Raw genomic sequence first — 21,529 nt, 5'->3', positions numbered from 1 at the left:
CTAGAAGCTAAACTTGGCCTGCCCCTCAAAGAAGCCTTGGAAACAGAAGGGGAGGCTCTAACCACCTTAGGAAGAGAGGGAAGAACAGCCACCTGAGAAGCCCCTCAGCCTGGCCTACTTCCTGAGAGGATACATCCTGTAACAGTAAAGTCTCTCCTGAGACTCCAAAGAAACACCTGGCAAAACCTCCGGCTCCACTGAGCCTTCTAAAGAACCGACGTCTGGGACTGTCGGTTCCTCCACTCTAGGCTTTGCTACTTTATCTTTCGTTTTTAGCGAAGCAGTCCGGAGCATCCGACGGCATTTTATAATTACAACGCTTCCCAAACACTAACCTGGCACAGTCTAACCTTCTCTTAATAGTGCGTTTGTTAAATCTAGCACAAGAGCGGCATCCAACAACGCCGTGCTCAGGCCCTAAACAAGGTATACACAAAGTATGGTAATCCCTATGAGGTATCTGTTTCCCACAAGAAATACAGTTATTCACTTTTTCTGACATCCGGTTAAATACTGAGGCAAGCAAAAACCAAAATATTCCCCAACGGGGTACTTAGCCAACTTTGATTCGGTCTGAAACTCTGACTTCAGAAACTTTCAGAACGCCAACCTGCACTCGCAAAATTGCTTCTGCATCGGACCATGCGGCAAAAGAGACTGAGGATATGACGTCGGTCATGCGCATTAGTACCCTGACGTACTGACGTCAGTCTAATGCGCCCTGACCGACGTCAGCCATATACTTTGGTATTCGGGCCGACTGGACAGCGGACTACCCAATAGTTAGGACTGCAGCAATGTGGAATGAAGAACATCCCCTGGAGTTAGTTTGCTGTTTCCATCCAATCGTCCAAGTTACTCTTAAAAAGGCTCGAGGGGCTCTGTTTAACCTGTACTAGAAGTTTAACCCACAGGAAAGGCAACCTCTGGTACACACATCTGTCTCTCCAGCAAGTCCTATACATCACATGTTAGGTTAAGGTCCCTAGACCTTACGTATGTGCAGCATTTCCATTACTGGCAGGATCAGAGGTTGCTTTGTATGCAAGGCACAGGTCACCTCTGAGTAGTCTATATAATACAGAATATAGTGACAATGATTTCAGTCTGTCCATTTAAGACATGCTGAAGACCCTGAAATTTGTTTGTGAGGAACCTCTATGGTATCTCCAGTTGCTGCAGGTGCCTGTTTAGGTACATACCAAAGAGAGCACTGCACTTTTACTACTGGCCTGATGGAAAAGTACAGGGGGTTATAACCGCTTTTTTCTGGAAGCGGTGCTCTTGCTTATGAGGTGAGCAAAGTAGGTCATCGCTAGCACTGAGAAGAAATGGTGAGCAAAAGTAAGGCTGCTAACCTGTGTGCCCCAATCTCTCACCACTAATTTAGTGCTTAGGGTGTATATGGTAATGTGCAGGAACACTACCTTTACCAAAGGGGAGAATAATGCCTTTTTCTTTTTTTGCATCGAGTTTAAGACCATGACAATGGCACTAATCTCACTTTACTTGCGCAAGCCCGTCTTATAAAATGCTGACATTTGGGACTCAATGACAGCTCCCAATTTACAGTCAAACTGTCAACCACAGACCTTTTGTTTTAGTCTGTACTTCTGAGAAGTAAATTCCAAACAGTAGGCGTCCCAGCACCGATCCCTGTGGATCGCCACTAGCAACGATTCTGCTGGTGGAGGTGGAGACCCCTATTTTGACTATGTTCCGGTGAGCCAGTTTGCAACCAACCTGACTGTGTATGGGTTGGCACCTAGCTGGGCAAGTTTTTCAACGACGCCCGAGTGGGGGACTGCGAAGGCCTTGGCCAAGTCTAGGTAGGCTGTATGCATAGATTTGCACCTTCTTCCAGGGTTTTGCTGTCAGTCTCAAGGAAGTCCACCAGGTTCAACAGGCAGGATCTCCCTTTAACAAAACCAAACTGGGTCTGGTCAAAGTGTTTGAAGGTCTCCTATATCCTTAAGGTCCATGATGATTCTCTCCATGGCCTTGCAGATAAGGCTGGTTAGGTTTATGGGGCTATAGTTCCCAGGGTCAGTGGATACACCCCCCCTTGTGCAAGAGAATGAAGGTAGCAGTTATCCATTCAGCAGTGACAAAACCAGTTCTTGGGCTGTGGTTGAAAAAACAATAAATTACCCAATGGTGTTTGCCAACTCCTGTTTTAAACCATTGAGAATGCAGCCTGGGATGTTATCAGGTCCCATGCAGGCCGTGTTTTGGCCTTGGAGAGAGCAGCTAAAACATGCCCTTTAGAGATGTTAGGTGGAGAAATGGTGGCAGGAATGTTTTGGGGTAATATGCGGCGGGGACAAGGGGAGAAGTTTTCACTAAACCTAACAGGTTGGCCATTTCCACTGATTCAATATATGCAATACCATTCACTTCCAGTCCAGCACAAATCTGGGCTTTTCCTTAAAGTTTTCTGATGTAGCTAAAGAATGCCTTATGGTTATCCTTCGCTAGGGATGCTAATCTAGATTCATACTTAGATTTAGAGAACTTTACAAGATGTCTTATTTGCTTGTGCAAGCTGAGAAGGGTGTGCTTCCAATTTTCACAACGCTCCTTTCTCTTAGACAGTAATTTCTTTCTCTTACTATATAACCCGTTTATGACAGACGTCCACCGGGTAAGGCTTTTTTTTTTTTTTTTTTTGTTAAGGATCTTGCTTTGGTTCTATCAGAATGGCTGAGACAATACAATTGTATAGATGTTTATACAATGTACTAGTATGGGTCCACTATGTAATCTCGAAATACTCAAATCCCGAAATTCAGTATTTCAAAATTACATAGCTGAAAACCCAAGTGCAACTCAATTCCGAAAACACACAACTGCGAAATTCAAAATGTCAGAACTACGCTACACAGTTCACAACCCCCCCCCCCACAATCAAATAAATGCATCTATACTAAAAATAAGCAGGGGGGCAAGCCCCCCTGCACCCATGTGCACATGCCCTACTTATATATTCTAACTGAGATCACACAAACAAAAGAAACTCCCACACACATTTTACGGTCCCTCACACAGTCACCACACACACACTAAAGCCCCTAACCAACACATTTACACACAAACTTACCTCAATTCAACAGATACATCCACACACCGCAGCAGCGTAAGCGGAAATTCAACATCTACATGCGTCAGGATTTCGAATTTCGTGCTTCTGCCGGTTTCGGAACAGAGTTTTTGGCTATGTAATTTTGAAACACTGAATTTCAGGATTTTGAAATTACATAGGTGGACCCACTAGTATAACATACCAGTATACGTGTCCTTGCGGTCAGTGAAGCTTTGACTCTATTAATGCCTTCTCTTAAGATAATGTAGTTGGCTTTGGAGAAGTTTTTTAGCCTAATTTCTCCTGACAGGGGGTCTGATGCTATTGTTGCTTCGGAAGAGACAGATTTAGGATAAGACTTCACTAGGAAGGGGGACACACTTGTAGTGGTGCACCATTCTACCATGTTGGTGAGTATAAAGTCTAGAAAGTTTGGGCCCCTTGTGGGGTGTGCCAACTATCTGCTCCAAGGCATTCTGAGTTAAGTCCAAAACAGGCTACACAGGAGGAATAGCTGCATGCCGAGGAAAATCTACCTGTAACTAAGTCTTTGCAGGAATTCTGTTATTTCTTCTTCACTCCAGCAATGCTAGTTCTTCACTCTAGCAATACTATTAGTGAAGTACAACTCAGAGGAATGTTATCCTTTATATTCCCCACCAGAAGAGTCAGGATTCCCCATACTGTCGTATGAGAATTTCAGAAACAGAATCAAAGCCTAAATCGTCACTCAGACTGGAGATCAGATTCCGAGAAAGGAAATCTTTTAAATTTTAACGGACAAGCCTCCGCATATAAAAACAAAGAATATAAACATGCAGCAAATTCAAGATAATTCTCCTAATCTGCTTTAACTGGGAAATCAGTTTTGGGGGGAGGACAATTTGAAATAAAGTCCTTTCCCTGGTTAAAAAAAAAAAAAAAAAAAAAAAAAAAAAAAGCTGCTTAAAGCAGCTTAGTGAAGGATCACCACCAAGACCCTTTTACCTTGATGCTGGTAAGACAGGCTTTCTTTTAAACAATGGCAGCTGAACAGCCCAGAGAATATGCCTGCCTCAGAGTACTTAATGACTTTCCCAAGTGCCTGCACCAAAGTGACAGAGAAAGTGCTGAACAGTCCAAGAAACAGATGTCCACAGCAAAGTCACATATCAACAGCTGATGTAAAGTGGAAGAAGGAGTAAAAACCTAAGTCCACCAACCCAAACAACTTTTCTTGCAGTTCAGGGAGAGAAATGTCAAGTTAAAAGGACTCAGGTCCATACCCATGCTACAAAAGTAGTCTAACAAGCAGGTAGTGGATCCTTTAAAAGACAGTCTTACCTACTGATAGAAAACATCTGAGGTAAACCCACTAGCCTCAACTTTTCTGTCAAAGTATTGCTTGGGGATTAACACTTATGTTCACAAGACATGTTAAATAAGGGACTTCCCCCACAAGGACTCAGGACAGTCTGTCTGCCAAAAAAAGGTGTCCGACAAGCAGGTAGCAGAGCTTATGAGAGTCTGTGAAACATCAAACATTTTTAATGACAACCCCCTGAACCACAAAAACTAAAACCTTTCCTCACAAAATTCAATTTGCAAACCATTTATCACAGGGAACCATGACCAAAAAAATGTCAGATTTGAGGAAATTTTTTTATGGACAACCACTAAATACCAGTTCTTGCCCTATGCAAATATTTTTGCTAGAAAACAAATGTTCTTCACAAAACTGATGAAGTGGAATTTATTCATTAACAGGGTACCTACCTGCCTACCTGCCCAGCCTTGCTTAAACACTAGCCGACCAATCACATAAAAACCAGAGTGTAAAATGTTTTTTGGCAAGAAAATTCTGAAGTTTTAGCACCCTAACCACTGTTACAGTCTCAGCCCACCTAAACTGACATTAGCCTGTGCTTGCTGCCTATACGTTTTGAACATTGAAAACCATGGTGATTTTATGATAAACATCTGTGGATCTCGGGTATATGTAAGCTCCTTAGCACAAATACAGGGTTCCACATTAATCAGGTATGATTTACGATTAAATGTGCAGGAAGCTTAAGACTAAGAGAGAAAGGGGAAGAAAAAAAAAAACTTCAAAGCGATTAAAACAGGTATATCTACTGCACAGCCCCCCCCCCCCCCCCAAGTCAGTTCCAGATAAAAATAAGAAAAAATTGCAAGAATGGGCAAAAGTAAAAAGCAGAAACAAAAAGAAAGAAGTACAAAGGTCAGGGCTGCACAAACTCAGGATTTTAAGTGTGGGGAAGACAAAATTTTACAAGTAACAAAACACTTGACTTAAAATTAAACTGATTAAAATGAAACTCCTGTAGCCACATTTCATTTTAAAAATTTAAGATAAAACAAGAATGAAAAGGCTACACTTGCAAACTTAAGCTTTGTAATCAACTACATATGTACCTACCAACAGATACTTGAAAAATAAGATTTTACTTACTGGCTGCTGTAGCTACTGGCTGAACTATATTAGCAGGAGGCTTGAGTTTCATTAATGCATTAAGACTGCTAGTTTTTAGCAAGTCTTTAAGTTGAATCTGGTCTTTACTCTGTGATGTGGCTATTGCAGAAGACACTAATGAAGCAGTAGTAGACGGTCGTGTAATTGTGCTGGGTTTAATAATCTTTGCTACAGTGACAGATGGTCTTGAAGTTGTGCCAGAAGGAGTCTTTGTCATTACTATAGCAGCTCCCAATGTGGGCAGTTGATTTATCTGATTCAATACAAATGTTGTGGCAGACGGTGCAGACTGTAAAAATAAGTAAATTAAATAAATATGTATACTACATACAATTTAATACATAAGCTCAAATGCTATACAATTTAATACATAAGCTCAAATGGTATTGTAAAGCCTGTATAACTGTAATAAAAAAATAGATCCAAAGATGGAGACAATTTTTTTCTTCAAAACCTCATGGTTTTAGACGTACTGCACATAAAGCCATCACCTTCATCGCAGAAGCAAAATAACTAAACATACCTGAAGTTTTATACAAAGACGTCAATGTAAAGCAAAGAAAGCCAACACAATTATTGCAACAGATCAGGAAGCGCAGGTCCTGCTGTCACAAAACAGGGACTAATGCCATTCACAAAGAAACTTTCCCAGGCTGCCAAAACCAGTTATCAACCCCAAAACATACATGGTGTCAAGCTTGTCTAGATTGAAGATGAACCACAAAATAGTGAGCAGCAAAACAATTATCAAAGCTTTCTTTGCAGGAAAAATGGATAGGTATGTTGCAGAGGATGGATCTGCTCTAAAAGGTGAATTATGACAAATGATCAACTTTTATCACACGGTGTCGCCCACCCTCTCTAACAGGACAGCAAAGTTCCTAGCCAACTCTCCTTTGGAATCTCCCTTTCTAGAACATACCCTTTACAATGGTAGTACCAAAGGAAGACCTGAAATTGGATATCACACCTAGATAGTAGTGCCTTGCAAAGGATTTCAGCCAAATATCAAGTTACTTCTGCACAAACAGTAGTCGCATTTCTGATGTCACAGAGGCAACCTATGCTCTAGCAGAGTAAGGCTTGGAGCATAAGAGAAGCTCACAATACTTGGTCTAATAAAGCGTAAAGGACAACGGGATTCTATTAAATGCTCTATCCTCCTCCCTATTTACTGTACTGCTATGAACAAAATATAGCATTTAGAATATTTTAAATCAACTTTCTCTTCACTAGAATAGTACCTTACAGTACTGTGGTGGTTTCACTTTCAAAAAACTTTTATCCTGCCGTGGAAAACCTTGCTGCAGTCTCAAATTCATTGATGTCAAGGCCAAGGAATACAGGAAGCGTTTTGGCCAGTTCACTCCCCAAACTGACATCACCACAATCACCCTAAAAACCCACCCATGCTGTGATGTCAAAGCTCTTTGGTCCTTCCTCTACCCATACAGAAAGTAAAGGCAGAAACAAGGAAATTGTATGAGAGTCATGTCTCCTGCTCTGAGCTGCCAATCACAGCAGGTAACAGCTCAAATTACCCATGGCACTTTGAAAGCTAGGGAAGTTAGGTGTGAAGGGGGATGGGAGACTAGTAGAAGTAGTACAATTCAGGCTTCACAAAAGACTGCAATTTAGCCTTTCAAAAAAGCAGCAGCAGTAAAAAGCACTCAAAATCTCTTCTATGGCATCTGCATTGTGTTTTAAAGTAGTCATTGAACGGCATGAAATGTTGCTTAAAGCTAACCGACTGAAAAACTGCAGTGTATGCATGTAAAATCAATGAAGTGACAAAAGCCTTAGGAAGAAAGAAGCCTGAGTGAATTTTTTTTTTTTACAGACAAAAACTGCTCTGTGGGATACATAGAGGCAGACTAAACAGTCAGGATCACTTCAAGATACTAGACCCCATGTGGTCAGGCTCAAATTACATACAAAAATATTTAAAAACCTGCAAATAGTCCCAGAGTGGTATTAAAATGTAGGAAACGCTAAGCCATGATGAAATAAACATGTTTGAGTATGTACGTGCAGTTCTCCTTTAAGGTAATAACACTGTCTGGCTAAAATCCCCTTTGATTTTTTTTATTTTAATCTATCCTAGTTTCTTAAGAAATGCACAACTCAACTGTCTGACACTTCCACCAGGCTTCTATTTATGTTATCTCTCCACTTCTACTTGCATGCACCTTTCTTCCCTTTAACTACATGCCTTCAACCTTATGACAGTATAAAGAGATGATCTCTTATCATACATATATACAAGATCACACTTTTTTGAATGCAGAGTTTTCACCATCTTCTTCAGTACTTAGTGAGCATTGGGATCCAAACAGTAATTATTTTCTAAAACACGCATTTCAAGTCTATGCTCATTCTCTAGCAGGAGCTGTACCCATCTCCTAATAACTGAACCCATGCCAGCAACCATGGATGCCATATCCAAAGTAATACATCCACATGTAGTGGCATGTTAACCCACCTGAACAGCTAGCATAGCTAATTTTTTTATACAGTTCTGCTTTCAGAGGACTGTTAGAAATATTTGTTTGTCTTCAGTTCCTTAAGGAAGTAATGCAGCCTGTTACCTATCATACACGTCTGACAGTTTAAAGCTCTTAGTTGCTGATATTTATATCTTTTTCCATGGTTTAGGGACTTGCTTGTAAACCTTTTCTCCCCACCAGCTTACCTCTCACCTGTCAAAGATATGCACTCACTTTTTGATGGGCAGACAACTTGAAACCCTGCATAAAAATACCTTTGGGCATTGTGGGCTTTGCCTAAAATAACAATGAAAATGCCACTTCCCCAACCAATACAAAAACTGGGGTGTGCCTCTCTGCAGCAAGAACATTCCAGCCAAAGGCACACTGATAAAAAGATATTTATTGTGGCAGGGGGCATAGCTCCAAAGGATGGGCAACGAAAAGTACATGGGGAAAAACTGGGTCAGTCTCAGATGGGGGAAAAACTATTCTGTATTTTTAGTCACTCTGCCCAATAGTAGTCTAGAGCCATTTTTCTCTACCTTTACCGAAGTACAGCAAATATGATTTGGATAAAGGGTCCTCCACAGTGCATCAAGGGGGAAGTGTTATCTATGAAGTGGTATTAATACCTTGCTGCATTAGTCCATACTAGATCGCTTCTTACCCAATAAACTCTGCTGATGTTTACTGTTTGTACAACTTTACAGTTTATAAACCAAGATTATCAAAAGACAGTGTAATACGTGGGAGAGATAAAGTAAGTGTCCTCACCCGAACGTTTACTACCGAAGGAGGGGTTGCAGTATCAGTTCCTGGTTTAAAATTAACTGGTGATTCAATTCCAAGTCCATGTTCCAATGAAATGAGTGGTACAGACTAGAAATACAAAACAGAGTATTAAGTTGTCAGTGTGGAAAATCATGACTGCTTACAAAATGACAAAGTTCCAAAACAATCATCCACCACAGTACAAATTCAGAAATCCTGTTTTCTGCTAAAATTTGATAAGTCCGTCAACAGCCTTTTGACCATTAATATTCCAATTCATTCAACCATCTTGCCTGGCTTAGTGTAATATATCACCCAGTTTGGGAAGGAAATGGAGACTCCCCCTCTTTGCAACAAGGAAGACCTTCTTGATAACCACACCTTTTGACCAGGCCAACTGACATTAGCTCTCAGGCTGCTTGAACATCAAAGCCTCCCCAGTAACCTACAGATTCATCTGTTCTACCAAACCAGTTAGCTCAATATTCGGCATCATCCTTAAAGGAAGAACTCCTCCTTTCCAATGGATATCTTACTGGCAGCCACTTCTCTGCCAAAAGTAGAGGACAAAGTAAAACGCCACTAGGCAATCATTTACTACAGATGTATGCGAGAAATAATCTATTCTCACCCTAATGTATGTTAGCGAGCAGCATGCAATGCCAGTGGCTTCAATGTAAATGCTTCCACACTGCTCTTCCACAACTGGAGTGCTGCTATCTGGCTGCTTGTCACAGTCTGGAGTCCTAAGCTTGATAGCCATCTCAACTGGCTCCCCTCAACTCAGACACTCCATGTGGTGCGCTCAAGTCACTCCTCCCTAGATATGTAGGCTAGCCACTGGCTGCTCACTCTCGATACCACCCTCCAGCCAGTGCCTCTGATACCAGTCACTACTACTTGAACCCAGGTCATCACGCTACAAGCACAACCTTTATCCTTCTAGTCCATGCAGACAGCTTTTTTTTTTTTGCAAAGTTTTAACATTATGCAACAGCTGGATTGCTTTACAACTTTTCTCTACATACTTTAAACCAGATTTTTAATTTTTACCTGATGAGTGTCTGCTGATGAGTGCACAAGACTAGTATCCAACAAGTCACCACCAAAGAGGTCATTTGGACTTATACCACTTTCACTCAAAGCAGCAAGTAACAGATCTTGACCTGGTTCCATAATCTGTCAACACAAAAATGTTATTAAAATAGAAAAAATGGATGCTTATACATATTAAAATACACTAAAGATCAACCAATTTTAAACTGACAAACTCTTTAGTGCAGTAATCAGATTTAAAAATGAAGTCACAAAGGAAATTAGCATTGCATAAATTGTGTACATTTAAAAAGGCGTTTGAGAGGAGGACTTAAAAGGATGGCAAGTGACTGCATAAACTACCTCAGTTAACATGCAGACTTCTAAACAGTGCTTATGCAATCTTACCATTGTGAAAGGACTACTTCACCTAGAATTTCTTCATTTATGGTCTCACAATCTCTGGAAATTATAGATGAATCAAACCAACTATTTTGAGATGACAGGCAAGGAAAGTGGAGTGACGCTTTATTGAACTGTCACAAAGTGCTAAATCAGCAAACTGTGTGATTGAGCAAACTTGAATATGCAATCCTCCTCCTCTACATCCTTTCACCAACAAAAGTAAGCTTTTTAGGTCTTTCCTAAAAATGACTCTTGCTACAAACATGAATCCTTCTAGTCTGGCTTAATCTGGAATGCTCCTACTTCAAAATCTTCTGGACAGAAGTCTGCAGCAGTTTGCACAACACTCCAAAATGGAGGTCACCAACTACATGGTGAAACAAACTGTGTGTTCAAATTTTAACACCCCCTCCTATAAATTCTGGTCCACTTTCTGGACAACTTTCTCCCTTACGCTTATTTTACATTTCAGGAGACTTGCACACTCCAAACATTCACTACACAACATACAGACTCAACATATCTCTCTAAATTTTTGCCTCAGTTTTCAACATTCATTAGCCAGATAAAGTTAGTCTCAGCACCCTTACTAGCCCAAGAGCTTGGTCAGAAGCAGAATAAATTTAAAGTTTCAATAAATGCATAATACTTACACCAATACTGAATTTGCAAAGTATTTACAAAATTTTACAAAGCAATCTATACCATCAATATTATGAAATATTTACAGATAACACTTAATTTGAAGTAATTAAATATAACAAAGTGCAAAAAGCTAGTCACTAAAATGGTAAATAGTAAACTTGAATTAAAAATACAAGGGGGTGCTGAAAAGCTCTAAGCCTGACCAAGAAGGGAATGACATGCAGCCAATAAACTTGTAAGTTATTTAACATATTCTCCCCGAAGTTCACACTTGGCACACTGTCTGAAGTTTCTGTAACCTTGACAAAAAAGTCAGGAGTCTGGTCACTGAAATACTGCTACAATGCTGCAATCACCTCCAAATCACTCAAAAGTTGGCACTCTCAAAATCTTTTTAAGGTTTGGAAACGGGAAACAGTCAGATGGATCAAGATCTGGCAAGTAGGGTGGATGGTCTATGCACAAACCCAAATTTTGTCAAAATATCAATTGTTCTGCCAGCCTTGTAAACAGGAAAGAGCACTTGTCACTCAATGTTTGCATCAATGCAGTTGGATTTCCTTTAGAGTTTTCTTCTGCAAGAATAGGAACTTCATGACGGCTTTGAGTTCCACACTTGAAAATTCCACACTTCTCATTGACATTGTTCAATCAATGATCTGAAACAATATCAAAACATAGCATTATGATTCTACACACTGGAAATTTACAAGATGAAATCCCCTTCAGCTACAGAGGCAAAATAATGTTCAGAATTTACAAAGTCGGTAGGGATTAGAACTTTTCAGCACCCCCTCATACGGAGTAGGTAAAACTTGAAAACAAACAAATGAAAAAGGACCAGAAAGACAAGGATTACACAGTGACCAAGTATTTACAATGAACACACAAAGATGTGCAAAACAGAGAGTTACTGAAGACAGAGTGGACAATCATTTTGAAGATGGTTCATCTTCGATGCAAAAGGAGGACGGGTTAAGTGTGCAGAAATTTACACAATTCAGAAACAGCAAAGAGAAACATTCTGCTAAGTAACAGCATTAATGAACTCAAGAATACAGTGACAAGTTTGGTATCAAGTTACTTAAACTGCAAATTTTACTTAGGCTCTCTCAAGAGAATGAATCAATGGAATTTTCAAATGCATACCCCAGTGTGTAAAAATGAGGAGGTTTTTAGTTGGTAACCTGCCATAGTTTCTAACGTTCGCAACTGTGATGCTCTGCAGTGGAGTGGATTAGTGGAGGCAGCTATAATGAATGTTGGTGGGATTAAAGGTCTGTAGGCAAAATTGTTCATCTTCCACTTAAGCATGCCCAAAAGAAAAAGAGTTCAGTTGGATTTCCCTTACCATAACTGTAGATGCAGTACTGATTCTTGAGTTTTCCTGCCATGCAGAAGACCACAACTGGCCCAATTTCCTGAGTCTTTGCATCATCCCTAGTTGGACAAAGGACATCTGGCCATCAGGGTATAAGAGCATTCACTGGCACCATCATAAGGTCCTTTTAAGCAGTGAACAAGCAATCAGATGCCTTAGAACACCACAACCTCCATAACTGCCTGAATTTGAGTGAAAAGAAAATTGGAGGCAGAGAAGGGATGATGGAAGTAAGAGGACCATCTACAGAGAACTCTACCTACTGCACCCAACAAGGGGGACAGAAGTGGTTAGCAGATACATGGGTTGGAAGGTGGTAATGTGTACTGCAACACTTATCTACTCGAAAACCTACAATTATAACAAGTGGGACAACTGTTTTATGTTCTTCGTAGTCAATGCTGCGGATTCTTGGGATGACTCCCAAACCTAACGGGTGGGTGGTGAGTCATCCGGAGAACTCTAGGAAATAGGGTTTTGCAGGATGATAGTAGCGAAACTTGCTCTAGCCCTGGAGACACTGCCTAGGTTATAGGATTTTTGTAAAGGTTCTCAAGGAGTTCCATGCAGCTGCTTCTAAGATGACATTAGCAGAGACTACTTTGAGGAAAGCAGTGGTAGTTGCTCCATGGCTGGTGTAGTGGGCTTCAATATGCCTACGAAGATCTCGTCCATGGTGAGAGTAACAGAACTTAATACAGTTTGCCTCCATTTCTAAATTTATTTTGGAAAAAGGCTTGTCCTGTTGTAAAGGCCAACACTAACTGTTCTGCTCTATCACAGGGGTTTTCCCTGTGTAGATGGTACCCACTTTGCATGTACACATCCAGGGAATAAAGAACTTATGTCCTGTTCTGTGGATCTGGGAAGATGATGGAGGTGGACAGCCTGGTTTAGGGAAAGTTCTAATAACACCTTGGGCATAAAGAATGGGTTTGTTTTAAGGGTTACCCTCTCTCTTTTAAAAGACAATGAAAGGTGTGGCTGAGGAGAAGGGAAGTCTAAATGAAGAGGTCAAAGGTAAACCAAATAGGCTGCAGCCAACTGGCAGTGTAAGACAAAAGAATGCCAGAGAAGCTGAAAAGTAAAAGGTGTACAAAACAGTAGTGCAACCAGTGCTACTGTATGGTACAGAAACTTGGGAAATGAAGGCAAACCAGTTGAGGAAGGTAAAGTTAAGGAGATGAAGTACCTGAGATGGGTAGTATGTGGCACACTGTGGGACATGCAAAGAAATTAGGACATCAGAGCAGAAGCAAAGTAGCTCCAATTGCAGACAAGGTCAATGAGAACAGATTATGGTGGTTTGGCCACATGTACAGAAAAGCAGAAAACAATCTGGTGAAAATGATTTGGGACAGACAGGAAGAAGGCAAGAGGAAATAAGGGCGTACAGCACAGAGGTGGATGGACTGTGAGAGAAGATCTGTTACAGTTGTACATTCGACCATTATGCAGACTGTAGGTCACATGACTATATCTGGCGAAGTTTCAGAACTGCACCTCTCTTTATATTGGGAAAACCAATAGGACCCTAAGGGAGCAGGCCAGGGAGCGTTTGCACGCAATTAAAGAAGATGATAGGAATTAATTAACTAAGCAGGTTATAAATAATGATTCAACTCATAGATTTGCCTTCCTTGCAATAGAGTTGTTAAGAGACTGGGAAATATTAGAAACTATACTGAGAAAAAAAGAGAATAAATGGATTCTGAAGTTGCAAGCAGATAAAGCCCATGGACTAAATGAAAAGGTTTCATTGAAACCTTTCTTGGCTGAACGATCTTTTATCAATTAGTCCCATACTAGAAAATGTATTGCTATAAGTTAAACGGGTTATGTCTTTTTCTTTGATATTTCTATAGTTATTTAAACATTTTATATGTTTGGTAGACTTATATTAATAAATTAGTAGCCTTTTACATGGGAGCATTTACTGAATAGGTAGTTTACACGCCTAAAAGCAATGTTTTTACAGGACAGATTTTTAATACATAGACTGCCTTCTAGTGATCATAGTAGTGCAACAGATTTTTTTCATATTCTCTTAGCATTAAGGTTTTAATTAATGTTTCTATTAGTCATTTGAATATAAATATTTTTGGGGATTTCCTATAATGCTCATCTGTTTTATATGTTTTATGGATGTATGGAGGGTCTTGTATAGTCTTTATAATTGCATTTATATTTTAGAAAGTTTTTTGTGATGAGCCTGAAAGGCAAGTGGAATACTGTATCATGTGATTAATCGAATTGGATACTTGATGGGTCAGTAATTTTTCATTCAAGCCATCTTGCCATATTTAATTGAACGTCTTTCGTTGCTGATAAGTCTGAAGAAGCATTCAGTTGAAATTGAAAGCACTTTGTTTTTTTCTATTTGGTGTTGTTTAGATAAACGGCCTCCGCTTTTTGTGGTGTTGCCTCTTGTGTTTCCTACGAAGCTTCTGTTGTTCTTAAGAGGCACTTAATCTGTTTACGTTACTTTTTGAACATTTGTAGGTAGATCAAAAACCATGACAGCCTCCTGAGGTACTGCACCACAGGGTTCAGGACTAGGACTCACCAAAACCAAGAGGGTAAAAAAGCACCTCACCTGGGTTGTCAGTCAACTTATAGAAAAGAGCCAAAACTCTCTCAGAGTTCCTTGATCGGTTTCTTTAGAATTCAAAACAAAAAAGGCAAAAAACAAACTGGTAAATACCCAGTATACAGTTCCAAACAAAACAGTCCAAGAATAAAAAGCAAAAGGAACTCGCAACAATTGAATGCTTGTTTCATGGAAAGAGACCTTCTCTTAACAAGTTTTATAAACTGACAGTACCACTGAGCCCAGAGGGTACATTTGCTTTAAAGTAATTAATCCATTTATACTGTACTTAAGACACACCCACCACTGGGGATGCACAAGCCAGTGCATTTCTTTGTGCCGGTCCCAAGCCCAGATAAATGGGGAGGGTTGCGTCAGAAAGGGCATCCGGCGTAAAAATTCTGCCACATCACCTGTGGTGCAAAAAATTCATATTTCCGTACCGGATCGGTCAAGGCCCAGGTTAGGAACGACCGCCACCAGTACTGTTAGCCAACAGGGTGCTGGCGGAAAATGGGCTACTGTTGGCTGAAGGAGAAGAGGGCGAAGGCATGCCCGAAGGGAGGAAGAGAGGAGGAAGGTTAGGAGTGTAGCAGTGAGGGTAGGAACGTTGAATGTTGGCAGTATGACTGGTATAGGAAGAGAGCTAGCTGATATGATGGCGAGAAGGAAAGTTGATATATTGTGCGTGCAAGAGACCAGATGGAAGGGAAGTAAGGCCAGGTGTTTAGGAAACTGGTTCAAATTGTTCTATCATGGTGTGGATGGCAAGAGAAATGGGGTAGGGGTTGTACTAAAGGAACAATATGCCAACAGTGTTTTAGACGTGAAGAGAGTGTCTGACAGAGTGATGTTTATGAAGCTCGAAACTGATGGTGTAATGAATGTTGTTAGTGCATATGCTCCACAAGTTGGGTATGCGATGAATGAGAAAGAAATTTTGGAGTGAGTTGGATGAAGTTGTGGTGAGTGAAGTGTGAGAGACTAGTGATTGGAGCGGACATTAATGGGCATGCTGAAGTGAACAGAGGGGATGAGGAAGTGATGGGTAGGTATGGTGTTAAGGAGAGAAATGCAGAAAGTCAGATTGCGGATTTTGCAAAAAGGATTGACATGGCTGTGGTGAATACGTATTTTAATAGGGAGGAGCATAGGGTGACGTACAAGAGTGGAGGAAGATGCACACAGGTGGATTATATCCTGTGCAGGAGAGCCAGTCTGAAGGAGATTGGAGACTGTAAAGTGGTGGCAGGGGGAAAGTGTAGTTAAGCAGCATAGAATGGTGGTCTGTAGGATGACGTTGGTGATTAAGAAGAGGAGGAGTGTGAAAGCAGTGCCAAGGATTAAATGGTGGAAGTTAAAAAGGGTGACACTGGAGTTTAGGGAAGAGTTAAGACAGGCACTGGGAGGCAGTGGAGAGTTACCGAATTGCTGGTCAACTACAGCAGAACTAGTAAGGGAGACTGCTAGAAAGGTGCTTGGTGTGACATCTGGACAGAGGAAGGAGGACAAGACCACCTGGTGGTGGAATGAGGAAGTACAGGAGAGTATACAGAGGAAGAGGCTGGCGAAGAAGTGGGATTGTCAAAGAGATGAAGAAAGTAGACATGAGTATAAGGAGATGAAGCGCATGGCAAAGAGAGGTGGCGAAAGCGAAGGATAAGGCGTATGGAGAGTTGTATGAGAGATTGGACACTAAAGACGCAGAAAAGGACTTGTACCGATTGGCTAGACAGAGGGACAGAGCTGGGAAAGATGTGCAGCAAGTAAGGGTGATAAAGGATAGTGAGGGAAAGGTACTCACAAGAGAGGAGAGTGTGTTGAGTAGATGGAAAGAGTATTTTGAGAGGCTGATGAATGAAGAGAATGAGAGAGAGAGAAGGTTGGATGATATGGCGATAGTGAATCAGGAAATGAAACACGTTAGCAAGGAGGAAGTAAGGACAGCTATGAAGAATGGAAAGGCTGTTGGCCCAGATGACATTCCAATGGAAGCATGGAGGTGCTTAAGAGAAATGGCAGTGTAATTTTTAACTACACTGTTTAATGAAATTTTGGAAAGTCAGAGGATGCCTGTGGAGTGGAGAAAAAGTGTTTGGTACCCATCTAAGAATAAGGGTGATATGCAGAACTGCAGTAACTACAGAGGGGTAAAATTGATCAGTCACAGCCTGAAGTTAAGGGAAAGAGTAGTAGAAGCTAGGTTAAGAAGTGAGGTGATGATTAGTGATCAGCAGTATGGTTTCATGCCAGGAAAGAGCACTACAGATGCAATGTTTGCTCGGAGTGTGTTATTGGAGAAATACAGAGAAGATCAGAAGGAGTTGCATTGAGTCTTTGTAGACTTGGAGAAAGTATATGACAGGGTGCCTAGAGAAGAGTTGTGGTATTGTATGAGGAAGTCGGGAGTGGCAGAGAAAGAGTGGTACAGGATATGTACGAGGGTAGTGTGACAGTGGTGAGTACTGCAGTGGGAGTGACAGATCCGTTTAAGGTGGAGGTGGGATTACATCAAGGATCAGCTCAGAGTCCTTTCTTATTTGCAGTGGTGATGGACAGGTTGACAGATGAAATCAGACAGGAGGCCCCGTGGACTATGATGTTTGCAGATGACATTGTGATCTGTAGTGAGAGTAGGAATCAGGTTGAGGAGACTCTGGTGAGGTGGAAAAATGCTCTAGAGAACAGAGGAATGAAGGTCAGCAGGGCTAAGACAGAATATGTGTGTGCAAATGAGAGGGAGGGTAGAGGAATGGTGAGGATGCAGGGAGTAGAGATGGTAAAGGTGGACGAGTAAGTACTTGGGATCAAAAGTTCAGAGTAATGGTGAATGTGGAAGAGAGGTGAAGAAGAGAGTACAGACAGGGTGGAATGGGTGGAGAAGAGTGTCAGGAGTGATTTGTGACAGACGGGGTACCAGTAAGAGTGAAAGGGAAGGTCTACAAGAGGGTAGTGAGACCAGCTATGTTATATGGGTTGGAGACAGTGGCACTGACAAAAAGGCCGGAGTCAGAGCTGGATGTGGCAGAGTTAAAGATGTTAAGATTTGCATTCAGTGTGACTAGGATGGATAGGATTAGGAATCGGTATATTAGAGGGTCAGCTCATGTTGGACAGTTTGGAGACAAAGCAAGAGAGACGAGATTGCTTTGGTTTGGACATGTGCTGAGGAGGGATGATGGGTATATTGGGAAAAAGATGCTAAGGATGGAGCTGCCAGGTAACAGGAAAAGAGGAAGGCCTAAGATGAGGTTTATGGACGTGGTGAGAGAGGACATGATGGCGGTTGGTGTGACAGAGCAAGATGAAGAGGATAGGAAGAAATAGAAAGAGATGATCCGCTGTGGCGACCCCTAACGGGAAAAGCCGAAAGATGATGATGATACTGTACTTAAGACACTCAACTGTTAATTATTTTATTGTTGTACTTCTGTTGGCTTGAATTTGTTCATGTGGTGTATATATGAAATGTGTTTTAATATGATTTTAAGCAATGAAAAGTTTTATCTCGAAAGCTTTGCTATTAAACTTATTTCTTAAAACAGTGAGTTCCTTTCGTCCCCCCCCCCCCCTTCTCTACAATTCACCTAGCTGATGCTGGAGTTCGCAGGGGCCCTGCATTAGCAGTGGATTGCAAAGCCACCAAAGAAACTGAAGAGGAAGACTCCAAACGGGTGGCTAATACCATAGGCTTAAGTTTTAGAGCTTTCGCATGGAATTTTGCAGTCAGGACAATTACAGGTGGTGTGCAGAGGCCTCAACACACAAAACAATCAAAATTTGAGGGATTTGCTTCCCACACCAAGTAATTGATTTTTTTTGAATATTAGAGAAAATTCCCCAACAAGGTACTTGTCTGACTAGAAGAGGAGGCTCTCTGGAAAAACAAGTCGACCAACAGACAGAGCTCTGAACACACGTGAAGCATGTTAAACTGCACAGCTACAAAGAACTACAGATTGTGCCAACAGATATCCTTTATATACCCTGACATCCAGATGTTGGTCGGACGTCTGCCAGCTAGAGATGATACAGAGACCATGAAAATCAGGCTGGTCACAGGAAGACTTAAGAATGAGTATTATAATATGGACTACAAAAAACTTCAGGAGAGGGGAATAGCCTTCCGTTGCAGTTTTAAAACCCACTCACTACATCTCTCACTTTCACAAAGGAGAGTAATGTTGCAACACCCGGGCCATCTTTATCTCAGAATAAGAGAAGTCTGTTCTACCCAACACTAAAAAGCAAAGCTCTCCAGTATCAATGCACTACCAAGAGTAATTTACTGATGACACAAGCTAATGTTGTAACTGCTTACCCATTATGATGTTGACCATTTAACACAATACACCTGGGACGCCACCAGAAGGTGCATTTGCTAACTAAAAGTACACATACTTGCCAACTTGCAATGGAGCCTGCATCAAAACAAGCTTTTACTTACAATGTTCTCCCATACCTGAAGTAACTTCATGAATGAGCAAGTGCAGAAGATGATAAAACAGTAAAGAATTAGATCCAAGAAGAATCTCATTACTCTGCTGAAAAGATTTAATACAGATATAGCAGTATTTTGTTCCCTAGGACAATTACTGCCCTATATGAAGTACAAATCTTCTAACCACAACCGAAAGTCTCAATATTCTGAGTGCCAAACAGTAGGGTAAGACTGCCAGCATCCTGTCACAATGGCCAAACCCAGGTCAATGTTGTGTCACGGACTACCTCTTCAATGTGTAGGAAAGATCTTAGTATTACTTTTTATACAACTCGTGTGTTACTGGAATCCTGCACCCCCCCCCCCCCAAAAAAAAAAAAAAAAAGGTTTTACAATCTTGGAATTACTGCTATCTTGACTAGTGACATCTGATGGCTTTAACTATTTTAGACCCCCTACACCATACTTAAAGCAACTGGATTCTTTAAGCTTGCTAGACATGAGTATAAGAAAGTGATAGTTACCACGACAGCTAAAAATATGATCCATTTTCTGTAACAGCATTACTATGGCAGGCATTTGACCTGCTGGGCAGATAAAACCTTCTCAGCTTACCACAGTTCCTCCTCACCCCATACTACATCACAATACTCAACTTCTACAAACATAAGATGAGTAAAGTACAGTTTTGTACCTACCATAAATGTAGATGTCCGAACAGGATAGCATCTGCAGTCCTAACAAATGGGTTGTCCTGTCGTCAGGCAGCCCTTCGGTCGGCCGGATTCCAAAGTCTGGGTCTGGCCTCTGCTGGTGTCGCACTTCACCCGACGTCATCTCTGCTGGTCTTCGGGTATAAAGGCATCAGCCGACGCCATTTTCCTCTGTTTCTTGCCCCAGATGCCAGTTGCCCTCTTGGAAAACTAAATTTTGGGTAAATGCCAATGTTTCCAAAAAAGATAGTAAGCAAACAAAAAATAAACATGTATGTACATATATACAAACAAATACACCATAAGAGATCCCCCCCCCCAGCTAGCTATTAGGAGGGTAAATACCCTAGGAGTACCACAGAGGGGAAGGAGGGTGGGTAATCCTGACTGCAGATGCTATCCTGTTCGGACATCTACATTTATGGTAGGTACAAAACTGTACTATGTCCTTCAAGGATGCATCTGCAGTCCTAACAAATGGGTAGAATACCACAGCCAAACTAGGGGAGGAGGAAGAAGAATTATGGTGTAGTTAGGATCCCTTGCAATACAGCAGTGGCAAACCCTGCTCGGGATCTAGAGTATAGAGGTAAGTTATAATGCTTGGCAAATGTATGCACGGAGGTCCAAGTAGCCGCCTCAATAATGTCCTTGGTAGCCACTCCTCGTAAGAAAGCTGTGGTAGTGGCTGTAGCCCTTGTAGAGTGAGGTCTTATGTTCTGTGGAATTTGCTTTCCATGGTAGGAGTAACAGAATCTTATGCAATTTCCTATCCACTTGGAGATTGTCTGTTTGGAAATTGCTTTTCCTTCCCTTCCTGTTGCATAAGCTACTAGAAGCTGGTCAGTTTTTCTATTGCCCTTGGTTCTGTCCAGGTAGTAGCGCAACTGTCTATGTACATCCAAGGTATGCAGCAGTCTTTCCCCCCTGTTCTGCAGATTGGGAAAGAAGGAAGGTAGGTGGATTGCCTGGTTTAGAGACACTCTGGATACCACCTTAGGCATAAATGTAGGATTAGTTCTCACGGATACTCTATCTTGATGGAAGATTAGGAAGGGTTGTACTGCCATTAAGGCCTGTAGTTCCGAAACCCTTCTTGCTGAAGTAATTGCCAGTAGGAAAGCAGTTTTCCAGGATAGGTGTTGAAGATCTGCTGTTGCTGCTGGTTCGAATGGAGGGAGTGTCAATTTTTCTAGCACAAAGTTCAAGTCCCATGCTGGTAATGGTGGTTTCCTAGGAGGTTTTACATTCTTGATTCCTCTGAGGAACTGCCTGAGTAGAGGATGTGAGAAGACAGGGGGATCGAAGCTGTATTCTGCAGAAACAGCTGATGCATGTATCTTGATGGAGGAATAGGACAGGCCTGTATGGAGAAGCTCTGCCAAATACTCCAGGATGTTGGCAATATCTATCTTTGACACATCTTTTCCTCTTTCAGTACTCCAAATGACAAACCTTTTCCATTTCCTGCATAGTTCCTTCTTGTAGAAGGTCTGCGGGCCTC

The 21,529-nt window shown here is 41.4% G+C and overlaps 1 protein-coding gene across 1 annotated transcript in view; it reads right to left on the bottom strand.

Moving 5' to 3' along the window:
• The window catches only part of SBNO1 (strawberry notch homolog 1), a gene marked incomplete in the record, with an annotated part of 3,303,179 nt that overhangs the window by 3,045,291 nt on the left and 236,359 nt on the right, over window positions 1-21,529 (bottom strand). Inside the window, 3 exon segments of the mRNA XM_044068578.1 lie at window positions 5,535-5,844; window positions 8,819-8,923; window positions 9,869-9,994. Of these exon segments, the coding sequence (XP_043924513.1) occupies window positions 5,535-5,844; window positions 8,819-8,923; window positions 9,869-9,991 (538 nt within the window).

Source organism: Protopterus annectens, chromosome 4.part0 (assembly GCF_019279795.1).
Source record: "Protopterus annectens isolate FY-2018-M chromosome 4.part0, PAN1.0, whole genome shotgun sequence".
In the NCBI taxonomy this organism is placed as follows: domain Eukaryota; kingdom Metazoa; phylum Chordata; order Ceratodontiformes; family Protopteridae; genus Protopterus; species Protopterus annectens.
The sequence above is the reverse complement of the archived record's forward strand: the minus strand, read 5'-3'. Positions and strand labels throughout refer to the sequence as shown.